General features: G+C 53.2%; 1 protein-coding gene across 2 annotated transcripts in view; it reads left to right on the plus strand.

The window, feature by feature from the left end:
- Positions 1–13102: 13102 nt before the first annotated feature.
- PAX3 (paired box 3) overlaps positions 13103–21743 on the plus strand; it is a 95262-nt gene continuing 86621 nt past the window's right edge. Inside the window, exons 1-4 of one of the 2 annotated variants that reach the window (XM_032410689.1) lie at positions 13103–13187; positions 14482–14717; positions 16052–16181; positions 17305–17439. In XM_032410689.1, the coding sequence (XP_032266580.1) occupies positions 13103–13187; positions 14482–14717; positions 16052–16181; positions 17305–17439 (586 nt within the window). The remainder of the gene's footprint in view (positions 13188–14481; positions 14718–16051; positions 16182–17304; positions 17440–21743) is intronic. The other variant, XM_032410784.1, reaches the window with a different exon arrangement.

The raw sequence follows: 21743 nt of genomic DNA on the forward strand, positions 1-21743 counted from the left end.
CCCCCCCCCCCCCCCCCCCCCCCCCCCCCCCCGCGCTTTCAAAGACGCAAAAAGTGTCCAGACAAACCCTGCCCTTGTCCGGGCGGTGCGCCAGCTCAAAGTGGACGGGAGGGGAGGGGAGGGGGGTTTGGAAGTACCTTAAGAGTCCCTAGCTTTCCCTTGTCAATTCCTTGGAGTTCCCCTGCAGGCACCCGGCCAGCTTCCCACCCCAGACCTTCCAGGACCACCTGTCCAGCAGAAGGTCAGGTTCGCCACTGGGCTAGACACCTGGTAGGACTTCAAGAAACCCCAACGATGGCATGTTCCAGAGATAGAGCCAATCTTCAGGGAGTCAAGAAGATTTGGATTCTTTCTGCAAATCTTCAGCTGGCCTACCACTTATCCAGCCAGAATTAGAGGCGGATGGATGATGCCAACCTGTCTCAGGTTCTTTTCTGCATGGAATATGGGCTAATAAATTCTCCACAGGAGGTAAAAAGAAAAGGGGGGGTTTGTTTAGAATAAGCAAAAATTTAAAAGTGGGATTATATCGTTGAGTGTGTTTTAAAGGGGGGACTGAAGAGGAGTAAATTTCCAAATTCTTTTCAGTAGAGATAAGATAGATCAGTGCCTTCCAGAAACATTAAAGGTAACTTTAGTGGAAATTTATTTACAACCAGAACAAAGCAAACAACGGGGAGATGAAGTATTTGGGCAGCTCCTGGATCTCTAATCAGAGTGGTGGAAACCTAGGGCTTTTTTTTTTTTTTTTTTTTAATGTTATTTTTAAAAAAGTAAACTCTACCCCTAAGGTGGAGTTCGACCTCACCACTGGGAAATCAAGAGTCACATTCTCTACCCTCTGAGCCAGGTAAGCAACCCAGAAACCTAGGGCTTTCTAACTGAACAGGACTGGCGATATAATGCCCTGGGTTTAAATCTTAGCTCTGGGGGCACATGGGTGGCTCAGTTGGTTAAGTGTCTGCCTTCAGCTCAGGTCATGATCCCAGGGTCCTGGGATGGAGCCCCGAGCTCCAAATGGGGCTCCCTGCTCAGTGGGGAGTCTGCTTCTCCCTCTACCGCTCCCCCTTGCTCATGATCTCTCTCTCTCAAATAAATAAAATCTTTAAAAAATGTTTAAGAAATAAATCTTAGCCCTGCTGCTTCCTAACTGTGTGACTAGGGCAAATTAATTAACCTCTCTGTGCCCCCTTTCCCTCATTTTAACTAGATATAATCTGGTTGTTTGGAGAAGTAAGTAAATTGTAAAATTGTAAAGTGCTTTGAACAGTGCCAGCACCTTCAAACTGCTCAATAAATATATGTTATTACTATTATATAATACATATATAACATTAGATAACATATAATAATACTCTCATATTGTGGTAATATAATAACCATAAAATAGTAACCTAATGTGATTATGTAATATTACTATTATATATTTATGTGATGATAATGTGCCAGTGTCACTGGTCATAATGGACTTATGTTTTCCCAAATATATTTGCAATTCTCCCAAAATAGCTTATTCAAGATTGGGAACCCAAGCAGCTGGCTCAAGGTACACCAAGCGTTCTGAGCTCTCATACTGCCAACCCCAGGACACTGGACATGTCCTCAGAGAAGTCTCCTGGAAAGTGTGGTCTGAATCCTGGGAGGGAGACTGAGAGATGGCATAGCTACCTGTGGTGGTATGTGGAGGGGGTGGAATCCCTTTCTCTGATTGCCCCACCCTGGACTTTAAAAGGGTTTACCTCAAGGGTTGATTTTATTTATATCCATCCTTTCTTCCATCACCCTGAACTTCTTCAGTGTATAAGCTGGCAAAACCCAACTTCTATTTCATTTATTTTTAACATAAATGAAATTGAAAACCTTGAGAGCAAACCACATAGAATCATTAAGTCAATATTAAGTAAAGGTATACATGCCATTCTGGCACATGGTAGGGTTACAACTATTGTATTTTCCATCCTAATGTCCTTTTCTTCCTCTCAATCCCCTATATCCTGCTATCCCCCAATATACAAGTATGTCCTCCAGGCCCACATATTCTGGAACCGGTGAAATGGGGATTCAGATTACTTCCAGTACAAATGTGTCCTTCAAATCAGAAACAGTCATTCACTGTTGTCTAGTATGGACCCACCTTGACTGACATCAATAAGGTTTCATTTTTTCAGAAATATCTTAGTCATACTGTTTCTTCTGTATTTGGTCATATTCTTTTTCTCCCTCCTCCCTCCCTCCCTCCCTTTCTATCCCTCCTCTCCTCTTGTCAGTTTTAAAGCAATCCTCTCTCTTTCCAGGAGTTTTCATTTTCATTTTCTTTTATTTTTTCTGCCCCAAACCTTTCATTCTGGTGGCACTTCCTTCTTTTTGAGCTCCAAAAGCTTCTTTCATTTCTCCCTCCCAGGGTGACCTGCCACTCTGTTCCTGAATGCCCCAGGGTCTGGCTCCTGCCTTCCTGGGTCATCCAGCCCTATGAAACCACACTGTTTACTCTTCTGAAATTGGGGCTTCCTCACCAATCAGAGGAGTAGAGTGCAACCCCTGCCCTCGCCCCAGGGAAATGTGACCTTGTTCTGAGGGACCTGAAAGTATCATTTCTATTCCAGGGGTGACTCTTATGACCCCATCATGACAGGGCAGCCTGGGCTTTCTGAGAACCTTCTCAGCCAGCTTTGGAGATAGAGAACTCAGGTCTGGAGATGCCGTTGGGATTCCCTTTCCCATGAGCCTGCTCACCTCGGCCACAGCTACACAGTTTCTGTTTTCTCTTCGGCTAGGGAGCTCCAATGTCTCGTCCAGTTTCGTTTTGTCAGTAGTTTTTGTGACAAGTGAGAACTGCTCCCTTTGGCTAGGCAATGCATCTGTACGCTGTTCTGAGAGAGCCCTGGCCTCTTTTCAAGCCCCCACTGCAGGGCAACTGGCTGTCGCCTCCACATTATGTGTTGGGTCCTGGTCTCCAATCTCCTCAGGGAAAATGTTTTCAAAGCCTTTGTATTAGTAATTTGTGGAGCCTTGTGAAGACACTCTCTCCTGAATGTCCCTGCTTTCTTTTCCATTTATCTCACAAGAGCCACCAGCTGGAAAATGATGACTAGTTCTCTAGGATCAGGAAGTCCCAATACCCTGACCTCCAACGGTGACATCTGCCTTACTCCCAGCGGCAGAGAGACGGTTGGTCTCTAAGAAGCCTCCAGGTGTTCCTGAGAAGACTCAGTCCCCCTGTCGCTAGTTTGGTACTCTGAAGGAAGTGTCTTCAGAAAGAGGACAGTGGGAGAACATCCAGAGGGACGTTGAGCCTCAAGAAGACCCCCAAACTGCCTCTTTCCTGGCAGAGCATATCTGTAGGTTTGGCTGGCCAGGGCCTGCCCCAGTGTGCCAGGACTTCAGAATGTCCAGTGGACAGTTGTCTCTCACTACTGTAGTCAATGTATATGGCTCCTTCACTCCATCCCTTTGGACTTCTCCACTGAACGCTCCTTCCTGCCCTCCCCTCTCTTCAGTAAGCTACCTTAGAGGAGCTGCCCAGACTTCTCTGGCTGAAATAGCAACCACCCCCCCCCCCCCCCCCCCCCCCCCCCCCCCCCCCCGCCCCACCCCCCCCCCCCCCCCCCCCCCCCCCCCCCCCCCCGCCCCGGACTCCAGCTGTCCATGCCCGCTCCTCCCCCTCTCCTCCTCCCCCCAAGTCCTTCAGCTTCTCCAGAGCTGAGCCTCATCCTTGCAACCAATCTCCTGACCTGTGGCATTTATATTCTTTTTAGTTATTTTCTGGACCATCAGCTCTGCCAGGAGGAGGATTTTGGTCTGTTTCCTTTACTAGTGCAGCCCCAGCTCTTGGAACAGCACATAGTAGAAGCTTAATAAGTATGTGTGGAATGAATGAAAGTCTTTGTGGGCCAGCCCTGTGATCTGCTCTGAGGACACAGCAGAGGACAACTGACCATTCGGTTGGAGATAAGGGCTAGAATAAAATAATCAAAACTTGCCCAGGGAAAGGCTTCAAGAGCCAGCTTTGCAGGTGTTTCAGGCCCTGGAGGTGACCACCGAGCAAAGGAGCCTCAGCATTTAATGGGAATTTTCCAAGGGGTTAAAGGATGATCGAATGGGATAATGTTGTACACCAGAGTGTGCCCAGCTTGAGCATGAAGGATGCAGTGGGGAACAGGGCGATGCTCCAGGCGCTGCGAAAGCCAGAGGGAGGGCGGTGCTAGCCCGTCACTAGCTCCCACACCTCTTGGCTGGGCCACAACGGCCCAACACAGCGAAACAGGTCAGGCTTCTCTGCAGGCCATTGGGTCCCAGGGCTAACATGACTTTCCACTTCCAGGGGAGATTTCCTTGGGCCAAGGGTGTCCAAGGATGCAAGGGTGGTCAGGCCAGTGCTTTGGGGCCCAGTCGACTGAGGGCCCGACCTCCGATGCCAGGCTTGACACAGCATTTATAATTGGGCAGCAAAACCAAGAAAGGTAACTAGGAATGGACCCATTGTCCCTCCAGGTCCGATCCTTACTGTCAGAGCACAGAGGGCTCAGAAAACCCATGAAGAGGCTTGCGCAGCTCCTAACTCATCTGCTACCGCCTCAGAAATCACTGTCCCATTAGATTTGTATCCCAAAATGCCCACTTTTTTTTTTTTTTTAATCCAGGAGAATCTCTTTAAGGGCTCCATTGGAAGAATCCCAGCCCCCGATTGTCCAGATTCAAGGTACAGAGAGGACAGGACCCGCAAGTTGGCGTTGGAGGGATGGGGGTGAGCGGGGCTCTTGGCTGAGACCAATCCCAGGCCACCTCGGGAGGGGTGTTTGCACAAGACACCCCTTCCTAGGGCACTCTCCAGAGTGAGCACAGCGTCCTTGCCCTCAGAGGGGGCTGCCGGGAAGGAACCTGAATTAGTCGACCCCCATCTCCAGTGAGCTTTCCTACACATGGTCTGGAGGCTTCGAGCTTTGCGGGGTTTCTCTGCCAAGGACTGGAGTTTTGATATCCCACCCCCGCCGCACCTGCGCAACGCAAGCGTCCTGTGGCACCCTTGATATCCAGGAGTAGTGGACCACCTTGAAGGGCTTCTAAGATCTTCCCCACTGTGCCCTCAGGACATCCTCCGTCCTCGGGGTCACTGGACTGGGTTTTCTGTCCCCCACCCCTGTCGCCTCCACGCAGGAGTAAACTGATGGCCCCAGGATTGCTGCTCAGCGGGGATTTGGGCTCCGCAGAATCGAGTTTTGTCCGGCTCCTCCTCGGAGCGTCAGAGGGAGGAGGGTGGGGAACGGTGTGGGCCTGGCTAGGAAGTGGAGGGTGAGGGCGGAGAAAACCAGCCCTGGGGCGTGTTGGCACCAGTACGTGTCAATTTCCGTGCGTGTATACGAGTGAGTGCCCGGATGAGGGAGGGACAGGCGTGGGGGACTTTCGGGCCGGGCCGGGCTCTGGGAGCCGTCGGGCTCGCGCGCAGCGGGCTCTGGGTTCAGGGAAAGACCATCTCACGGGGATCAGCGAGCCGCCACCGCAACTCGAAAGGTGGACGTGGCGGAGGAAACGCCAGCTTCTCAACTCCGTCTCCAAAGGCGCTCTGTGAAGGGATTAGGCGCCCCCTGTACTTTCGCTTTGGGCGTGATTGATGCAAACGGCGCTCTGAGGGCTGCGTAATTAATAAAGATTACGCCCGTTTTGTCGAAACGCCCCTCTCAATTAATGGAGAGAAGGGCGCGAAGGGTGATGTATTTGCATTTGACAAATGCTTTCGGCCGCACGGGCTTCGCGGTGGGGGCGGCTGCTGGGACCTAGGACTAACTGGCAACCACCCAGTTCAGGCTGTTTAGTTCCGGATCGAAATATCCCCCATCCTGTTCCCCTCGCCTCGCCGTCTACGGGACCTAGGGACCTACTCCCTGGACCTTATACCTCCACACCCTAACTCCGTCGGAAACCACCCTAGCTCTGGGTGCGCTTGCATCCCCTCAAAGGACGAGGGGGGCCATGGCGGGCACTCCCGGCCCCGCACGCTCCTCACTGCGCCTTTTTATCACCCCCCCCCTTCTAGTACCAGAGGGGACCTCCAGGAGATGTGATCGCCGACCCCTGAGCGCACCCCGGCTCCAGTCGGTGCTGTCGGGGAGGGGGTGCGGGATGGAAAGAGGCGCTAGCTCCGCGTCCCTAAGGCCAAAGGCTCTCAGGAAACGCTGGGAACCTACCCCCTGCATGTGAATGTATGTGTGATCTTGTGTCTGAAAGTGTGTGTGAACGTGTGTGACTGTGTATGTCCCTATGTGAGTCTTATGTGTCTGTGTTTCTAAGTATGTGAGGGGAGAGTTTTACTAAAACACAGCTCTCTCGGGTCTTGCTGTCCACCTGCTCCAGCCCAGGAAAAAAGTGCCGCCTTTCCCTTGAGCGTCGCCGCGTTAAAACACTCTGGCTTCAGGCTGAGACTTTCTCCCCCTAAGTGGGGGAAGCAAATGCTTCCCACCCAGCAGGGGCTGGGGGCGGGAAGGTGGGGGAAGCCGCGTGGCCGCGTGGAGGGCCCAAGAGCCAGGAAGAGGCTTCAAAGGTTTCGGTAACGACTCTTCGGCCTTTATTTATGCCCCTATTAATACAATATCCATCATGTAGATATCGATCTTTATCCTTTAAACTGATACGCTAGGAATCAATTAGCCATGCAGATTACATTTCCTACATATCCAAATGTTAATCTTTCAGTCTCTGGGCCAGTGATATATATATATTTGCAGCCAGATAGTATTAGATTTCGTTTAGAAATGGTAAGAAAAAAAGGCTCTCTGAAACGCATTCCTCTCGGGGCTACTTGTCTTAACTCTTGGCGCGGGCTAGGCGTTGGGGGCCTGGGGGCCGGGATACCTCTCTCGGAGTTTTCCGGAGGAAAGAAGCAAGACCGCGAGGGTGACCGGCGCGCAAGGCCACCGAGGGGACGCGGGCCGGCTTTCTATGATAGGGCTCTGCGCAGCTGGTTAGCCCCAGGTCTGCACTTCTGTCTGGGGCTCCCTCCAGTTAAACTACCCGGTCTGGCAGGCTCCTTTCGATCGCTTTTCGCGTTCTGGATGGTCAGTTTTCATCTTTCCAGAGTTTCCCCTCCAGGTTCCTCCCATCTCCAAGGTTCTAAATAAAAATTATTCTTCCACTTCTCACCCCCAAACCCAAGACTCGTTTAAAGATCCATCTCCAGAAAGAAACACCTAATTTAAAGCACAAAATAGCTGCTTTCCTGGGGGGGGGGGGAGATGGAGAGAAAGTTTAAGATCTAGGAAGGAATGTAATGGAATTAATGATGTGTAGAAATTGGAAGGGCTGAGGCGTCCTGTTTGGCTTGTGGTGATTTATTTTTCTTTCCTTTCCTTTCCTTTCCTTTTCTTTTCTTTTCTTTTCTTTTCTTTTCTTTTCTTTTCCTTTCCTTTTCTGTCTTTTCCCTCTCCTCTCTTCTCTTCTGCCTCCTCCTCCTCCCCTACAAAAGGCTGGTGGGGTCAGGAAAGGAGGCATCCCAGGGCGGGCGTCCCCTCCTCTTGTCTGAGCACGGGGAGCCCACAGGGGCCACTGGGAGGAAGGGTGCGTGTTGCTTCCTACTATTTTCCTCGTGTTCCTGGCCCGTGCCAGCTTGGCTCTGGGAGACTCAGCCTCTTCCACCTCCCCCCACCTGTTGAGCTTACTACGTGGAGTTGGCTGCGCAGTCTCTCGCTCCGGGCGAGTTTTTAATCCCTGCGGATTGCGGGTCCTGGGTTTACTCACAGCTTGCTGACTTGGGCTCCCTTGCCCTCACTGTCATGTGCGTCCAGGCTTAACTAGAGACCCGGGTCTGAACACTGTTCTCCCAGATCTCTCTTTTCTTGCTCCTTGCATCCCTCCCTCTGAAATCCAGAAGGAAAATTTCCTTCGGGGGTTGAAGATATCCGGGCTGGGAAGCAGCGGCGGCTCAGGGCTCTGGCTTGGGCACTGGAGCTGCATGGATTCAGAGACTGGGCCTGATCCAAGCGAAAGGCCTGTTAGCTTTCCCCGACCCCGTCTACTCCTTTCACCTCCAACCTCCATCTCCCCCACCGCATCCCCCACTCAGGGTTCTGCGAGCGGAACCCAGTTAGGGCTCTTTTCGTCCTAACGCGTCCCCAAACACCCTGAGGCAGGAGCTCCTGGCGTGGTCATTTGCCTTGCTTATTGCTCCAGACATCAAAGAAACCCAACAGACCCTCGCGTCTCCCCCAGCACTCCCATCAACGTTCTCCAGCTCTACTCCCCCCCCCACTTCAGATCCCCCGTCTCTTCCCCAAGGCCCAGGCTGCCCCCAACACCGGACATTGCCTGGGCAAGACTCTTCAGTCCTTACCCCACGAAAACATAGGACTCCCCCCCCCCCCCCCCCCCCGCCAAAGGCACACAACCTGCATTCTCACAAGTAGAGCAGTTGTCGAATCTCTCTTCTAAACTTCAAATCTCTCCACCCCCGTGGATTCACTGAGTTGGGCAGAGCATTTTTGAAGATTGGAGAGGATTTATTCTAATTTTTTTTACAAGACAATTTATTCCCCGGGAGAATTGGGCTCTGGCATCTTGTCTTTCTCATTTGCATAAAAATAATTTTTGCAGAGCCAAACAAATGTCTGTAGGAGACAATTTGCCGCGAGATTCATTCTCTCCCTCCCTCGCTGCCCTTTAAAAATTTTTTTTTCTTTTCCATCTCTCTTCTTTTTCCTTTCCTCATTTTCCTTCTTTTCTTCCCACAAACCATATGTTCTTTATTGAGATCCCGCTCACACGTTCTCAGCCCACTCCCTCAGCTGCGGGGGCACCGTAGGGGCACGCAGGGGCAAAAATCACTGGGGCTGGCCCACACCACATTTCAGTGAGGCGCCCAGATCCCCATCCAGTCCCTAAATCCGACCTCATCCCGGCTGATTTTCCAGTGGGGAGAATAGCGGCGCCAAAGCTTTTGACAAAACAGCTGCGGGGGGCCTAATGAAGGTCGCTTCGGCCTGGCGCTGCTCTGCGCCGCGGGTTTAACCCAAGCATTCACCAATCCGGTATCATCGCATCCGGCCAAGAAGCGCGTGGTCAAGGACTCGGTCCTTTGATTTCCTTCGCGTGAACACGGGGCAGCCTTTCTGCGGAATCGAGGGTTTCATGGTGTTTGCTCAAACCGCAGAGCGATGCCTGGGACCCGGCGACCCAGCAGGCACGTCTCCGAGGGGCTACTGCACCAGGCCCTCCAGTTGGGGCAAAAAAGGCCTGGGTGGCAGACGTCCCCCCACCCCCGCAAGTCAGGGATATTATTTTACATTGATCGTAATTTCCTCTTAAGACCTGTGTCTGGCTGGCTAGAACTGAGGTCACCTCTTAGAGGCCACAAGAAGTCCGTGGACCATGAAGGGCTCAAGCCTGGGTCCACAAGTGCGGAAGCTGCGCTCTGAAGGGCGTCCTGCGGCCCAAACAGACGCCACTCAACAACGATGGGACTGTTGATCCACACATCCAAACCCGGCAGCGGAAGAACCTTCAAGTGAATGGGACATGCTCGCCCGGGCTCGAACAGGCAGCCGGCTGTCTATTTCACCTGAAGTTCCTCTGAAATTATGGGCGGAGGAGGCATCGGCAAGTTATTCCGCCCTCCCCCCCCCCCCATTATCTTACTATTGCCTTCAAGGCTTCAGTCGTTTTGCACGTGCACCGATAGCGCGGATGGACAAACTGTGGCAGAGACTCTCCTGCCTGCTTTCTGGGTAATTTGTCAGCCTGGGGAAATGATGCTGCCTCCCAAACCTGTGTTCAGGGCCGCAGGGCGGGGGCGCTTGCCTTCCAAGCCCCACTGTGGGGCCACTCCTCTGTTAATTAGCGCCCGCATCGTGCCCGGATTCGGTACGGAGACTTTGGCTCACAGGCCCGGGACGGGGGAAGGGGCCTGGGCGGAGACTCCCTTCCTGCTCTGGGGAGCGGGGAGGGCGGTGGTAGCTTCTCCTTCCGGAGAGACCACGGAAAGAAGGGGAGGCACAACCTTCAGAGATAGGGAAGGAGTGGCTGAAGTGTAGAGCCGGGGTTCGTTCTCAAAACCAATCTGGAAAACCGGGAACCGCCCCGCCCTCCCGCGCGACCTGTTGCGCTCGACTTTGTCCAGCCTCCGGCTCTGGGCCTGGTCTGGTTTAGCAGCGAGTGGGCGCCGTAGGCCCGAGAGCCTCAGCCAACATCGCCGTCCTGGCCTTCCGGGGTCGGACTTCAGGGATACCAAGTTCAGGGAACTTGGACTCCCCGAAGTCTTTAGATCCAAAGTGGTCCCGCAGCCTCACTGGCCCAGCACCGGGAGACTGAGGGTGCCTTCTCACCCTGCCCTGGGTCTCTGGGGTCCTCTGACGGCCGCCGGGGCTGGAGAGGGGCCGAGCTGATCTCTGGCTACAGAAGAACCTCATAGCCCTCTGGCAGGGCAGGGGAAAGGCCGAGAAGGAGAGACCCTGGAGCTGCAGGCCCCCAAGCCACACACACACACCCTCGTGGTCTCTATTTGTACATTTTTTATAGCAAGTGGTGGCTGGTTTATGGATGCTCCCGTGGGTACTCCAGATCCAGTTCAAGCCGCAGTACTTCCATTCCGGGATCTCCCTGGCCCTGCTGCTCACGGTGGCTGGACGCGCAACCCGGGAGAACGAGTCTGCGGCGAGCGCGTCCCCTCCCGGATCTGCCAGCTCTGGGGAAGAGAGCGTCGGGTCACCGCCCACAGGCTTTGGAGACCGAGCCTTCAACACTTGAGACTCAGGCCTGGATGTTCCTGGGTTCCTTTCAGCGGCGAGTTGAGTCTGCATTTGCCCTCTGAAAATACACTTTGGGCACCCACCTCTCCCAACTACCGCCGCCCCTAGAAAATGCCCTCTGCTCAACTCAAGCAACCTTCTGAAGACGGAAAACTTGAAAAAAAATCCTAGCTCCCGAGAGGCAATCCTTGAGCAGGGGCTTAGGAGACCAGGACACAGACTTGGGTGGCCACCAAGTTTGCAGAAAGGAAATGAGAAAGTTTTCCCCCTGACAAATTGAATCGTTTTACGTAAAATCAGGTTAAATAGGGCTTCGTTCTAAGCAGCATCTCTCCTTTGTACTGTGAATGCACGTGGCCTCCCCCCCCCCCCCGGGTGGGTAAGGAGATGTCCAGACTTTTCCCGTATTTCCAGAGGCCTGTCTCGGCTGCTCCGGAGGTCAGTCAAACCTTTTCGTGTTGAAGCCCAGCGGAAAGCTGCCTGCTTTTCCCACTTGCGAGTGGATTTTTAAAGGGCCAACTCTCAGAGGGTTGAGCAGCTATGCGCTCCCAGCCACCCCCACCCCCACCATCTTCCCTTCGGTGTTTGCCTTAATTAGGGGGTGGGTTAGTGGGGTTGGGGACCGAGTTCACGTAAAAACTGTCAAAGGAGTTGGGGGATGGGAAACCGAGAGAGAGAGAGAGAGAGAGAGAGAGAGAGAGAGAGAGGTGGAGAACTCCGGCACAGGAAAAATTCAAAAATCGTAAAGGGAAAAGGGGGAACTTGAAGCCCAGAAGTCATTGTTTCCTTTATTTCAAAGGGAAAAACCTGCCCGATTCTCATCCTTTTGATTGATTAAGGCCCTGAATACCTCGCAGTCCCGGAGTGACAGTCCCTGAATAGACTCCAGCGAATAAAGCGCAGTGCAGAGCGCGGGGCTGGCACTCGGGGGTGTAAAGGAGGCGAGTTTGCTGGCACTTACCAAGTTATAAATAAAAGGCTATGCACAATGGTACCTTCTCTAAGGACAGACAGTCTTTACAACACTCCTGGCGTCATATCCTGCTGGGGACACTTCAGCTCCTAGCCAAGACTTCGCTCCTTTTATTTTTCCAGCAGTTTAGTCTGAATACCATAATAAATTCCTGAGAACAAACGCTGCAGCCGGGCAAAACTTTAACATATAGACACATCTCTGCCGCAGCATTGGGGATCTATACCTCGAGATTTAGAGCTGCGGCTTCCCAGAGTGGGTTTTTCAATCAAGAAGAGACAGTTTTCTTCTCCCTCCTCCCCCCAGACTTCAACTCGTGAGTCTTAGGGCCTCCCCATGGCTGCCTAAGCTTCACACTACTCCTGCTCCCAGACTGAGAAGACAAAAGCACTTATCAGCACACCCTGGACTCCTCCTGGGAGGAACCCCACCGGGAGGCCCCCTACAACAAACCTAGGCCAAAGGGACATTGACCAGAGGAAGGAAGGCTACACACCTCCGGGAGGCTCCCAGTGCCTTCTTATTGGAATTGCGCCCCCTCCCGTGGTAGTAAACCACGAAAGATGAGAGAGAGAAAAGTCACAAGTAGAAAAATAGAGACATAGACAAGGAGATGGGATGAGAGCAATAGAGTCAGAGACAGAGAAAGACACAGAGATACACAGCGAGAGACAGAGACAAAGAAATAGGAAGTCAGGGAGAGAGTGACACACGTAGAGTGAGAAAGAGAAATAGGGACTCCTCTTCTCTCTGCAGCTGCCATCTCCCTCGGACTGTCTCTCCCGGTTTCCACGGGTCTGCCCTTCTCTTCCGGGGAAGGGGCGCAGCGTGGGTCCCTCTCCGAGCCGGCCAAGGCCTTGGCACCGCCGCGGATGGGAAGAGAAAGTGGCCGCTGTCGCCCAATCAGCGCGTGTCTCCGCCACCCGGGACGGTCTCCCCGTCGGCCAATCGCAGCTCAGGGCTCCTGACCAAGCTTTGGGTGAAAGAACTAATAAATGCTCCCGAGCCCGGATCCCCGCACTCCGTGTCACGACGGGAGGAGACTCAGGCCGGCCGCGCTCCCGCCCCCACCCCCCCTCCCTGGCTCGTCGCGGCGCTCGGAGCCCCCTCCCCAGCGCCCCCAGCCTCAGGGCCTCTCGCTCAGACTCGCACCAAACTTTTCCGCCCTGGGCTCGCGATCCTGGACTCTGGGGCCTCCCTGCCCGCCCCTTTCCCCGGTTCCTTCTCGAGCCTCGCTCTGGACTAGCAGTCCTCCTCCCCGCGTCCCTCCCTCTCTCTCCAGCCTTTCTGGGAAGGGGCTCTCCACGCTCCGGGGAGTTTCCGAGGGTCGCCAGCGCCGCGCTTGCCTTTCTATTTCGCCTTCACCTGGATATAATTTCCAAGCGAAGCTGTCCCCAGGATGACCACGCTGGCCGGAGCTGTGCCCAGGATGATGCGGCCGGGCCCGGGGCAGAACTACCCGCGCAGCGGCTTCCCTCTGGAAGGTAAGGGAGGGCCTCAGCGCCGCCCGGAGCCCAGGGCGGTAGCCGGGCTGCTCCACTCTACCGAGGGTCTCCACCGGCTTCTTCAGCGTGCCCAGGGAACCCATTCCCTGGGCACCCCTACCCAAGGAGGTAACAGTCGGGGCGACAGCTCCACTCGATTTACTCCCTGCAAAGCGAGCGCAGTTTTTTCTGCAAACCCTCGTGGAGCCTGGAGGCCAGGCCTGCTCCAGGCTGGTCCACTTTCTTCTGCTGTTTTGGAAATGCTCTGGTGGGGAAGGGATGAACCAGCTCCTGAGCACCAGAAAGCAACTTCTCTGCATTTTGTCCACCGCGAGGCATCTCAAAATTGCCCCGGCAGCAACCATATTTGCTAAGCTCTTGTTAGTTCCGAAAGAATCTTCTTGCCGGTGCAACGGGTACTAGCAGGCATTCAGTGGCATCATGCTTGGAATTTTTAGTATTAATTGATTAATTAATTAGAGTTCCATTCATCTCAAGTGGCCTCTCGAAGTTTCCATAACTCTTTGGGGGTTAGTCATCCAGAAGGGACTCCCAAGGCAGGAAGCCTTGCAAGCCCGCTCGAGCCCTTCTGGAGAGTTTGCGAGGTTGGAGCACCCGAAGGGGATGCCGATCCAGCTGGCTGGCCCTTCAGGCTGGGTCTAGAGTAGAATGTCATAGCCAGAGCGTGAATGGAGGTGAAGGGGTCTGTGAGCAGACCTGGCTGTCGGCTCTGTCCCAAGGTGTAACAGGTGACACGCGCTGCCACCTGAGGCCTCCTTTCGGGACCCTCTTTGACCTTTGGAGCTCCACTCTTAGCCAGATGCCCCAAGGGCTGTCAATTCCTGCAAGTCCCTTAGTAAGGGAGCGGTTCCAATTGAGCAGGGTTTGGTGGGAGCGGAGTTTCAGAAGACCAGCGTCTGGGTAAACTTTTCTCTCTGCCAGGATGCTGTTTCTTGAGCAAACCTCAAGATACTGGCCGCAGGGTCTCCCCTACCCCCAAAGTTGCCACTTTCTCCTCGCCCAAAAGGAAGACAGTTTCTCTGGGGCAAGTTATTTTGCCCTTGTTGCTCCCTTCACACAAGATTATGTGCCCCGAAATTGCTTAATAATTTGAGCAGATGTGATTGGAAAAGCGTCTGTGGGTGGCAGCCGGTTGTCGAGCAGTTTCAGTGCTGGGCTGTAACATGCCGATTGTGGGAAAGAGTGCGAAATGAGGTGGGCTCATGTTCCCCGCTGCTCTCTGTTCTCCCACAGTGACTTTCCCTTTGCCTCTCTTTTCGCCTTCTGCTCCCAGTGTCCACTCCCCTCGGCCAGGGCCGCGTCAACCAGCTTGGCGGTGTGTTCATCAACGGCAGGCCGCTACCCAACCACATCCGCCACAAGATCGTGGAGATGGCCCACCACGGAATCCGGCCCTGTGTCATCTCCCGCCAGTTGCGTGTGTCCCACGGCTGCGTCTCTAAGATCCTGTGCAGGTACCAGGAGACGGGCTCCATCCGTCCTGGTGCCATTGGTGGCAGCAAGCCCAAGGTGAGCGCGGGGGCCTGTGGTCTCCTGGGTTAGAGAAGATGGGGCAGGGGACAAGCACTATCATCTGGGGCCTTCCAAGGAGTTATTTTTCAAGCGGCCTATGGTGTGTGTGTGTGTGTGTGTGCTGGGGGTGGGAGGATTCGGTTGCTGCCTGGGCCGCTGCTCCTCCATAAATGCTAAGGGAAAACTCCAGCCTTTTTGCAAAGGAGATATTATAGCATTTTAAAAAATGTGCCGGAACCCTAGAATACTCATCGAATTATTTTAATAAGCAAACCCCTAAAGCAAGCAGCTGTATGTGCCCACCTGTTGCTGGTTTCTTCCCCAAGAGTCTTCCCAGCTCCCACCCACTGCACTGCCCTTGCCAAACCTAATCTAAGGAGCCACTTTTGGTTTTCTAATGGTTTCTCTCCCACCTTCTGTCCCCAATCTCCTCCAGTCCAAATTGTCTTCAGGGAGTCAAAAACTGGGTGATTTGTTTTCTTTGTAATGAGCGGAGATGACTTGGCATTTAAAAAGCAGTTTGGTACTATCCTCAAATTATTTTGGTTCCTTTTAAAAAATGAAAGAGTCACACTGGCTAAGGCTCAGTGGGAGGGGATTACACAGGGTCTGTCTTTTCTTCTCCATGTGGGGAAAATCCAATATAATTTTCTAGTTGCCACAAGGCAAAATCAAAAGGAGGGTTCTGGTAAACTGAAGACTTCCAAACACCCTGCTCCCCATCCTCCCTCCCTCCCTCCACCCCAGATCCCCTTGCAACCTCTCCAAGAATCTCTGGAAACTACTTTTATTGAAAAAAAAAAAAGAGCTATTCTCTCAAATTATCCATATTTGTTATCCACTCTGATTATTTTTTTTAAAAACCCATATAATCAGCTTTTGCATTTCATTCTGTTCTTCAATTTAGCTAAAATCTTGTGTTTTTTGGGGGAGAAGTACAAGTTGCAGATCTAACTTGAATATTGCTTCTCTTTCAAACACTCCCCTTTTTAGTTTCGTTTTCATGTTGTTTCTGTGTAAGGAGTTGACTTTCTTTCTTTTCAGGGATCAGAAAGTACACCATCCCCGCCACCGCAAGTTGTTATAATTCTTCCTTTTTAATCCTGATTGTCCAAGCTTAACTAGGGAGGAAGAGGGTCCCCAGGGGTGGGGCGATCTCACTTCTACCCCTTCCTAAAAGTAAACTTCAGAGAGTTGGGGTCCTTTTGCTGACAAGGGGGTCTTCCCTGGGGGTGCAAGATGGAGCATCCCGATCCGCCTGGAGGCGGTGGGGCCACCACATTTGGCCCAGAGTACTGGGTACCAACGCCTGCCTGCCTGTTCTCTTAAAGCAGGTGACAACGCCTGACGTGGAGAAGAAAATTGAGGAATACAAAAGAGAGAACCCGGGCATGTTCAGCTGGGAAATTCGAGACAAATTACTTAAGGACGCTGTCTGTGATCGAAACACTGTGCCCTCAGGTACCAGGCCCATTAACGTCTTCTTGAGGTGTGGCCGTCAGACGTTATTCCCCGGGCGGGTCATCCGAGCCACAGTCACCCCAAGATCGATCTGGGCGATCGGGAGGCAGCCCCTCCCGGGGCCCTGAAATAGTCACGAGCCAGACGCGCTCTTGGTGTTTTACCGAGAGGGGGCTGAGCTGCTGGTCCTGGGGTTGAGAGACCGCCAAGGGCTCCCCAAAGAGGATTTCTGTGGAGGAGGCAAAGGCAGGAAACGCAAGGCAGAGGCCAGGCGTCTATTAATATTGATGCTCCCTTTTAAAGAGAAACAAATGTTTTGGTAACCCCAACCGAAGGGAGATGGGGCTGCACCAGCTGAGGCTCTGCGTTGTGCGCAAAGGAGGGGAGGTTTCGGCAACGGCCCGGATTTTTCCCGAGAGTCCCAGGGACCATCCGGCGCCCCCGGCGGCCCGGGAGGGAGGAGGAGGCGGAGGGAGAAGAGGGGCGAACGCAGGGGCGAGCGCGAGGGCGCGCGGGAGAGTTTGTTTTTAATTAAAAGGAAACTCCCTTTCCCCCCTGCGAGAACGAGATATTTCAGAGTATGGATTTGTTTACCAGACGGGAATCTGGAAAAAATAAATGGGGGAGAGTGCATTTTCTTTTGATTTTTTACAATAGGAAACGATTCAGCAGTTGAAATTTAAACCCTTTATAGCCTCAAAAAAAAAAAAAAAAGTTGAATTGCAGGGGACGGGTCTGCTGTGGTTCTTCCTCCCTTAACGCGGACCGCGGAGGCCTAATACCAGGTGGTGGTAGGGGATGCTGGGTGGGCTGGCCAGAGAATTCTCTTAGATTGGAGACCTAGAGCCCCGTCTGTAGAGTGAAAAAGGGAAATGCTTCTCGCCGGGACGAGAGGGCCAGAGACCGCAGTTGCCGGGTCTAACTTGGAGGTGCGGATTGTGGGGTGGGGGGTTAGAGTGGGAGGTTGAAGGGGTGGTAGAAGGTCGAGGATGCCCCGCAGGAGGAGACAGGCGAGTTGTGCAGGGCAGCCGCTCTAGGGTCCGGGCTGGGGGTTCGGGGGCTCCTTCCTGCACAGCCTGGTAAGGCTCAGTCGTCCGCGCTCCCACCCTCCTCCCGCCTCCAGTGAGTTCCATCAGCCGCATCCTGAGGAGTAAATTCGGGAAAGGCGAAGAGGAGGAGGCTGACCTGGACAGGAAGGAGGCCGAGGAGAGTGAGAAGAAGGCGAAACACAGTATCGACGGCATCCTGAGCGAGCGAGGTAAGCCGCGGCGCGCTTGGGCAGCGCGCTCAGGGCCCCGCGCCTCGGCGACATCCGCGCTCTGACGTCGCGGGCCTGAGCGCGCGGGCCAGCCCCGGCTCGGGTCAAGGTCCCTCCTCGCTCGTATCCACTGCACCCGGGGAAGAGCATTCAAGTGAAAGACCAGAGGCGCACTTGAAATTAAAACAAAAATCTCTTTTCTTTCTTTTTCTACTTTATAAGTCTTTCTTCTGCACCAGCCTCAGCCCCTCGGAGTCTAGAACTGCGAACTGCGGTTTGGTGCAGGGCTACCCTCTTGCCCTCAGGTGTACGGGACCGGGCGCTTGAGGGGCTGGGGACAGTCTGTGAGCCTCCGGGAGTTGAAGGAACTTTTGTGCCCTAAGGAAAAGCCCAGATCTTCAGAGGGGTTCCCATTATTAGAGAAGGGGTGGGAGAGAAGGACTCAAAACTCTTTGCGGGCAGTGGGGCCCCAGAGTTGCACCACGTTGACTGCCTTATAAATACATACATAATACATCATACATACATATATGTAAGTTGGTTGTTTTGTGCTATAAATTGGTTTTCAAATGCGATGGGGCTTGATTTCTGTGTGTGTGTGTCTAGGAAGGAAAATCAGCCTAAGATGTGGGTTCTTGGGGCCGTGGTGTTGGTGCCCTGTCTCCACCCAAAGGTGCGGGCCACCTGCTCCTTGTTGGCTGTGACCTGTCATCATCAAGAGAGAGTCTCTCCTTTGGAGCCATGAAGTGCAGCCTACTTCCCTTATACCTGCCACACATGGTCTGGAGAATCTAAAGGTGTCCCCCTCTCCCCAAAAGGAAAGCCAACCCGTGGAAGTTGAACTGGAAAGGGATCCCTGCAGCAGTTTTCCACTCTGCAGTTTTGGCCCTGGGGATGGTCACACCTCTTCCAAGTCACAGAGGGTCGGGAGGCACCTGGCGTCCCTGCCACACCTTGAATTGCCCCTTCAGGGCCCGGGGCTTTGGTGGGTGGAGTTGAGTTTTGACTTGCCCAGGAAGGGTAGGTGGCTCTCCAGGTGGGCTTGGACACCCTCTGTGACCAGCTGGGTCTGTACCCTCAGCAGGTGGCCTCCAGAGTAGGACTGTGGGTGGAAAGCTGGTCACTTCTTTTGCTTTCATTGCCCAACCCAGTGGCTGGCCGCGGCTTTACAAACCAATGCAAAATCTGTACACGACCTTGAAGAGACACTTAGATTTGGATGTGACAAACCCAAACAGCTGATTTCAGGGATCAACAGAAGTGTCGATGTTCTGGGACACACAGGCAATCAGGAAAAGACACCAAAAACTACGGCAGGCTGGGCAGGGAGATACATAGGCTGTTGCTTTCCTTAAAAGCAGGGGACTCACAGGGTCTTAGTTTAAGCCCCTCCTTTGGGAGGGGTGCTTTTCTGCTCTAGTGTCTTAGGCGACACCCCGGCTTTTATTCCAGGCCTAGATGCAGCAGAGAGGTACTGGGGAGGGAGGAAGGAGAGAAACCAGCCAATCCCAAACCCAACGGGCCCCTGTGGGCAGAGGGGCAAGAAGCCCAGAGCTATCGGAGAGGCTCAGGAAGCAGCATGGGGGTAGCGCGGCTCTGCTACTTGTTGCTGGGGGCCCCGGCGGCAGACCGGCCGCTCCCTGGCAGCACAGGCAACCGAGGCCCAGGAGACAAAACACCCCAAATGAGCTGGTCAAACATTTGTACAACTTTTCCAGCTTTTACAAAGAAGGCCTTCTCTACACAATCTACACTTGGAGATGAACTTGGGAGACAAAGCCTGGAGAGTCCATTGAAACTCACACTTTAGCTCGGCCTAGACAAAGCTCCAGCTCGCAGCAGCTTGATGTGAACAAAGGAAGGCAACCTTTTTATAATTCAAGGAGAAAAGAAGAGAAAACAGCTCCACAAAGGGCCGAGAATAGACATTATGGGCTTGCAATGAGGGATGAATTATTCAATGAGCTCCAATAGCTTCTGCGCCAGGAAGTTTTATGGACTCTCCAGCGTGGAAAAAGTGGCTATTTCACCTACAAAATGTTTCTAGTCTTTTGGGCCGTCTAGCTGGGCCGGCTGCCATTCAAGGGCAATTGCTACCATTTTTAAAATCAGAGTATTCTCCCCAGCGGGGGCTGTACAGTTGAAAACACACACACTCCGCAGAGGCTGAAGCCTAATTTAATTTGGGGTTGTCAGAGAAGATGCAGTGTCCCTCTTTTTAGCGGCTCTAGCTCCTTTTCCAGATAAGCCCTGGAGGGCAAGAGGGGCACAGAGAGAGGACAGAGTGAAGTGTAGTTTAAAGGGAAGTCTAGAAACCTCAAAAAAAAAAAAATTACCTCTGTTGTTTGGGCACCAAAAGTCACCGGCTGCCCTGCTTGTAAAATAGAATGGATGTTGATAAAGCAACCTGAGCTCCCTGGCCGAGAGGGAAGAGGCTGGCCAAGAAAGGACCTTTGGGTGCCCTGAGCAGGGCAACGCGCTCTCTCCGGAGGTTCCAGCTTCCTTGGGGGGTAGAAGGGGGGGGGATGTTAAGACTGGCTTTCCGGGGGACATCTTTCTGCTTGTCAGGCTGTAGGACACAGGAAGAGAGGCACCCTGAAAGACGTCAGAGCTGCTCTCATTTTTTCTCTCCAGTGTGTGGCCTTTCTCCTAGGTGACCCCTTTTACCTTCTCAACTTTCCCTTGTCCCTTGCCCAATCCAAGAGCTGCTCAGCGTGCAGACTCGGTGCGCTCAGGCCCTTGAGCCCTGGCGCGCGCTAGACGCTGTGTACCCCTCCTGGGTCCATCCTTCCAGCTCCTTTGCCCGGGTGGAATGAGAAGGTTGGGAGGCCGGGGACAGCAACCCCCCCGCCCCGCCCCCGCCGGCCACACCCCGCGCCTGGTCCCGGCCCTCCGGCCAGCACCGAGATCGGAACAGGCGCAGTCGGAGGAGCCAGGCCCCGGTCGCAGCATCGGGGGCCGTGGGCACAGCCTCCGCTGCGGCCACTCAATGGGCGCCTCTGTTCCTCCCCCAGCGCGGCGGAGCGGGCCCGCGGGCGCCGCCACAATGGGTCGGCCCCCACTCCTGCGCCCTGCGCCAAAGCGCCGCGCCGCCCCCTCCCCTGCGCTCCGGCCGGCTCGAAGCTTAGCTCGCCGGGCTGCAGCCGACTCAATTGCCTCCTTTATGTCCTTCTCACTTTCATCTAGACACAGCCCGCCTCCCCCCCCCTTCTCCTTTTTTTTTCCTCTCTTGCCTGAGGCTCACATTAGTGAAATTTCTGCAACCTCCCCCCATTTTTTTTTATTTTAAAGAAAGCCCTTAACACAAAAGCAGTGACTAATCAATAGAAACTGCTCCTTCATCTCTTCTTCCTCCTCCTCCTCCTCGTCCTCGTCCTCCAGCAGGGTGACGCTTTTCCTGTTTGTGAGTTTTAGGAAACATTTTTGCTTTGTGCCGTAATGGAATTAGAGGACAGATGAGGACTGTAAATGGGACACGCGACGGCAAGACTCTCGCTTAAATATTTAGATGCAACGTTACAATTACTGACTTGTTGCAGCGGGCTTTGAAGTGGTAGCTCGGGAGTGCAGGGGGAGAGAGGCCAGATTGCCCAATTGATGTTTTGATTGGGACTGGAGATACACTTTCATAGGACTTCGCTGTCCCCCTTTAAAAATCACTAGTGAGCGTGGGAGGTTTGCAACAATTTCCAAGATTAGGCTAAAAGACCCCAAGCATAGGTCGCTTCAGGCTTCTACTCCGTTCATATCTCTCCCTTCCTATTTGACATTTATGAAAAGCAGGTCTACTTATTATTTTTTTTAATTTGAGAAGGTGAAAGTGAGAAAAGTTTTGCTCGAGTCCCGTTTTGTTTGTACACGTGTGAGCTTTTCTGAAATAACTAGGACGACGTCAGCTTTTCAGCGGGGCATAAGAGAAAGCAATTAAAAACGCAGAAAAGTTTTAAAGACCCTTGAAATATTTCATTTCCAACGGAATCATGAAAGGAGCACTTTATCATTAACGGGGGCGACTGAAGTCGAAAGGAACGGAAGGCCGTTTCTTCCCCCCGACTTAGCAGGGAGGGACATTTTGGCGCGAGGCAAAGCGGGGGAGGCGGGGGAGGAACTTTCCCACAGACTGAAATCATGGGGTATAAGATCTTAGGTTTGTGGCATCGGAACCTTTATTAAAGTGGACAGCCCACTCTCCAAGTCCATTTGTCAGAATCCCAAATTTGACCCCAATGTCGCCTCTAGTCTTTTGAGTGAATTTTATGTTTTCTGAAGCCCTTGCGATACTCAACAAGGAAATAGCACCCATT

Source organism: Phoca vitulina, unplaced genomic scaffold (assembly GCF_004348235.1).
Source record: "Phoca vitulina isolate PV1807 unplaced genomic scaffold, GSC_HSeal_1.0 scaffold1, whole genome shotgun sequence".
Taxonomy (NCBI): Eukaryota; Metazoa; Chordata; class Mammalia; order Carnivora; family Phocidae; genus Phoca; species Phoca vitulina.